Below are 4,522 nucleotides of genomic sequence, written 5' to 3' on the forward strand. Positions count from 1 at the left end.
CTCCTCGCTCCCACCCACGTCATGTCAGCTCGCTCCACTCGTACCCCCAAATTCCTCACCTCACTCCTACAGAAAACCCCAGCTCCCCTTCTTCCTCACTCCTACAGAAAACCCCCAGCTCCCCTTCTTCTTCGCTCACACTACAACTAGGCTCGTCATTTGTTACTTTGCTCAAATCTGTGAGCGCAACGCGACGCCCTCGAGGAAAATGGAGTCAACTGACCCCAGCACCAAGAAGATGAGGCTCCCGCCAGCGAAGATGCCTGTTGTAGATCCTGCACCCGGCAGCATGGGGAGAAGCGGTGACCCCGCCCCCACCGGATCCGAGGAACCTGTAGAATCTTGGGTGGACCGCATCAGCGATCTCCCGGACATCGTCCTTGGGGAGATCATCTCGCTTCTCCCCACCAATGATTGCTGCCGCACCCAAGTCCTCTCTATTCGGTGGCGCCCTCTATGGCACGCCGTGCCCCTTAATCTCAATTGTCGTCAGCTATCTCTCTTCAATGATTTTGAACTCCCCAGAACCATCATCTCCTCCCACCAGGGCTCCGTTCAAAGCCTCTGCATCCCATCATGCTACCTGAGCAAGCATGCCATGCCCTGCACGGTGGACGCCTGGCTGAAATCCCTCGAATTCACAGAACTACAGCTGCTTGAGTTCTACTATTCCCCTGGAAATCACATACCACATACCCGAACGCCATGAACTTGTGCCCTCAGCACCGATGTCCATCTCGCGGTTTTCCTCCTCTCTCCACACCGCCACCTTTGCGCTGTGCTACCTACCAGACAATCTGGTCACTACAAGAAATCTGTTAATACGTGATGGTCCCTAGCCGTCACGGAACAGCCAAAAACTGTCATGCGTGTCCATCGTTGACGGACTTGAGATCCATCATGTATATCGCATCATAATTTAACATCATGGCTTCCATGACGGTTCTTGGCCGTCATGAAACTGCCTCAGGCCCGCCCAAGCCCACACTAGGCTGTGACGAAACAGACCGTCATGGACCAATGCCACGTAGGATTTTCAATTGACTAACTGGAATGACGTGGCTACCTACATGGACACTATTTTTCGTCACAGAAACCGTCATGGATTTAGGATCAATTAAAATTTGGTCCCATCCGTTCCTTCATCCCAATTTTAATCAGATACACTTTTAGCATAATGTGTTCCGTAAATCATAATGCCAATTTTGGACCAAATGTCTCAATATGCAACCATCCATAGGTATCTACAACATATATTGACAAAATCACTTAATATGCAACCATCCATTGGTATCTAAAACCTAGCAGTTTAGAATATCCTCCATGAAATGATAATATACAACATATATCACACAACAAGGATTAGGAACCGGTACAATCCAGTTTACATGAATAACACATATAAACTACTAAGGTTGTCACTCGTGTTCTTGTCGTCAACCCTCCTGATGGCAACCATATGTCTTGGCGGGTTGTGATGGACAACAATATACCTACCATATTCACAACAACATTAGACATTTGTAGATATGAATATATAGTAGAAGAAACTTAAAAAACAAATTACATGCTTTCCAAAATCCTTAAATCTTATTGTGCCTACAAATGAGAATAACAAAGTATCTAGTATAAAAGAACAATAAATTGACTCACTAATACATGTGCGTAGTACACAAATAAACAGGTTTAAACCTCTGTATTCTTACTATAGGACTGCCACAATGTAACTATGTAATTTTCTTCTTAGATTCGGATTAAACTTATCTCTGGAATACATATTCCCGGGCTGTAGGGGACAAAAAGGATAGGAAAAGAAATGCCTAGGGAGAAAACCTACCAACAAAATAATGCACATCATTTCTAAACAAAGAACAGTAGTATGATTTGTGTTTGTCCATACAGTAGATTTTTGGTTTTAAAGGTCACAGATAATGCTCAGTTGACATTTCAGATTAGATCAGGAAATTCTGTACATATATTTTGAAGGTAAAAGCTGAGTTTTTGCCGAGTTCATCTTCATATACCATTATTATATATACACCGCCAGTCAGCAATGAGGATTGGTTTTAAATTTCTCAGATTTGAGAAGTAACCCCTATTTACTAGAATGCAGTTTCAGCGTACTACTCATTCTTGAAACAAGAGTTGGAGCTATCCTGTTTACATGAACGCCTGATCCAAGCGAAAAGTAAACATGCAAGAAGGCCTACTCACAATGTTACATGCCTGATCCAATCGAACATTCAGTTCTAGGTGCAATATAGAGAAAAACAATATTGCAAAAAACTTGAAAAGCATGGAAGCATCATATATATTGTGTATCGAAATTATTAAAGCTACAAGTAAATGGGACACTAGAGTAAGGATTCCTTCTTATTATGAACAGGAGGAGCAAAGAGGTTGTGACTTACTCTTTGTCTCCACTAGATGATCACTTGTTCCATTTATCCTCCATCAACGAGAGCTCAAGGAATGTGACAACAAGGATCTAGTGCCTCTTCCATACTAGCAGCATTACTGGGACCATGAGGAACATCGCTCCCAGCATAACAATCACAACCGCAGTGCATGTTCATATAGCATGACACGCGAATAAGTATAGCGTAATCTGCAGAATGCAGAGTGCAATACAGAGGTTTAGCTCCACTTGCTTTTAGAAGTTTACTGGTATGGCATAATACACATATATGCAATAAAACTTCCAGATTTACCATGAGATTTAGGAAAAATAATATTGGGATAGTGTATGCCCTAACTAACCATGGATCAGGTTCAGCTCAATGGCCACAAAACAGTGTATGCCACAGCCATGGGCTCATAGTAGAGGAGGGAGGCAGAGATACAAGTGCTCACTAAAGTGGTTTGTAGATGATGCAAGGGACACAGTGCAGGTCGGTCACCACCAGCGCGCGGCAGAGTGGTGCTGAACCTTTGTATTGCACTCTGCATTCTGCATTCTGCCATACCATTAAACACACTCTTCATTGAATAGAAAAATGTAAAAGAACACAACACATAAAACACAACAGTGAATTAGTTAATTTTACCACAATGGCTCTGAATTTGATCCTTGAATGCTACAAGATCCATGTGAGAAAGTTCATAGGAAAAGGTGATCGACCTTATGGTATTGCAAATATGCTAGTAAAATAATCTAAGTACCTTTGAAGATACAGATAATTGTCTTGCTGCAGAAAACTGATAGACTGCCCAATTTAAATTAAAATGGAAACAAAATTATGATCAAGTGGATCACCTATGGTCAGGAACTTAGTGAACATGTAAAATACTTCTGATAAGAATAAGTGTTACGACGGTGAGGCCAACTGTTATCAGGGGGTAATGCTAAGTTGCTAACTAGGCGAACTACAACATCACGTGACAAGAATGGGTACTGGAAACCTATATTAAGTTATTAACTCATGTTCTAAAACTTTAAATTGTCCAAACCCAAATCATGTGCTTGTCTCAGACCCTGCATATAATAACAACAAAAGGCCAACATAGGCAGAAGTCCTTAGTCACAAGCAACAGGAATTACTCCCAGATAAATACCATAAAGCTATAGAATTTCTTAATTGTCAGGTGACTAGTGTATTCATGTCACGCCATTACAGCAACAAGGTTCGGATAAAAAACGGAAACAGAAACGAAGCATTCAACTATTCTTACCCCTGTGGAGAGAAGTCGCTATGACGGGCAGTGAAGTAATGGCGCCACCGCGCCTCCCGTGACCTGCAGAGGATGAGCTCCGGTGACCTGCAGCAGAGGAAGCGGTCCTTTTCTCCCCTTCGCCACTTTTCCCGTGCAGCATTCCCGTTGTTGAGGGCGTCCACACCGTTGTCGTACCCTCCGGTTGCCAGCAGATGCAAGTCAGATGGGGGGAGTACAGCAGCGGGAGGGCCGATGCTGCCAAGGCGCTCGCTCGCTGTAGCCGCGCTCTTGGCAGTCCCTCCAAACAGGGGCTCACGCATCTCCGTGTGCACTATGGCCGCTTCCGAGCGGCGCATCTTAGTGCGCACCACGTTGCGGTGGCCAGCGGCGCGTCTCCGTGCACCACGGTCGTGGCGGTCGTTGGCGCGGTGAAGAAGAGGGAATGTTGTATTCCCGCTCGACCCGCAGGGAAAGGGCGGCCGCCACGCCCCTTGAGGAGAGGAAGAGCATCGGAGATCCTAGATCGGGCGTGCAGGTGTGGATGAGTAGATGGGATCCATCTATGGGTTAGAAGAGGACCTAGATCCACGATGCCGGAGGGAGGACCTCGTCGTGGCCGGCGAGGGACGATGACAGAGGGGTGGTGGTGGCCGGCGTCGCTGGTTGAGATTGGGGGCTGCGACCAGATCCAGGGAGATGGAGCCCCCGATGGAGAGCTTCATGATCACCAAGACGAGGAGGTGGGGATGAGCACGTCCGCGTGCATCTGGTGAGGGGCGCGTCAGGAAGGAGCAGAAGTCTATGCCGCCGTGATCCAAAATCGGGGGGAGCACTGGGAGGGAGCAGCCGGCGGCTCGTGGTCGAGGAA

The 4,522-nt window shown here is 46.0% G+C and overlaps 1 protein-coding gene across 4 annotated transcripts; it reads right to left on the reverse strand.

Annotated features, from left to right (window-relative positions):
- Positions 1-1,258: 1,258 nt before the first annotated feature.
- On the reverse strand, positions 1,259-4,229 carry LOC119340941. 4 transcript variants are annotated; one of them, XR_005164762.1, is made up of 4 exons: positions 3,673-4,229; positions 2,854-2,950; positions 2,412-2,608; positions 1,259-1,493 (listed from the first exon to the last, which is right to left on the reverse strand). XR_005164762.1 is itself a non-coding variant. In XM_037612835.1 (2 exons), exons 1-2 carry the CDS (start codon positions 4,008-4,010, stop codon positions 2,773-2,775), a joined length of 516 nt encoding a protein of 171 aa, XP_037468732.1. In that variant the 5' UTR covers positions 4,011-4,229; the 3' UTR covers positions 2,631-2,772. The 4 variants fall into 4 exon arrangements, 2 of the variants coding, with proteins under 2 accessions (XP_037468732.1, XP_037468733.1); XR_005164763.1 differs by lacking the exon at positions 2,854-2,950; XM_037612835.1 differs by lacking the exons at positions 1,259-1,493; positions 2,412-2,608 and having other exon boundaries at positions 2,631-2,950.
- Between the last annotated feature and the right edge of the window lie 293 nt (positions 4,230-4,522).

This window comes from Triticum dicoccoides, chromosome 7B, assembly GCF_002162155.2.
Source record: "Triticum dicoccoides isolate Atlit2015 ecotype Zavitan chromosome 7B, WEW_v2.0, whole genome shotgun sequence".
In the NCBI taxonomy this organism is placed as follows: Eukaryota; Viridiplantae; Streptophyta; class Magnoliopsida; order Poales; family Poaceae; genus Triticum; species Triticum dicoccoides.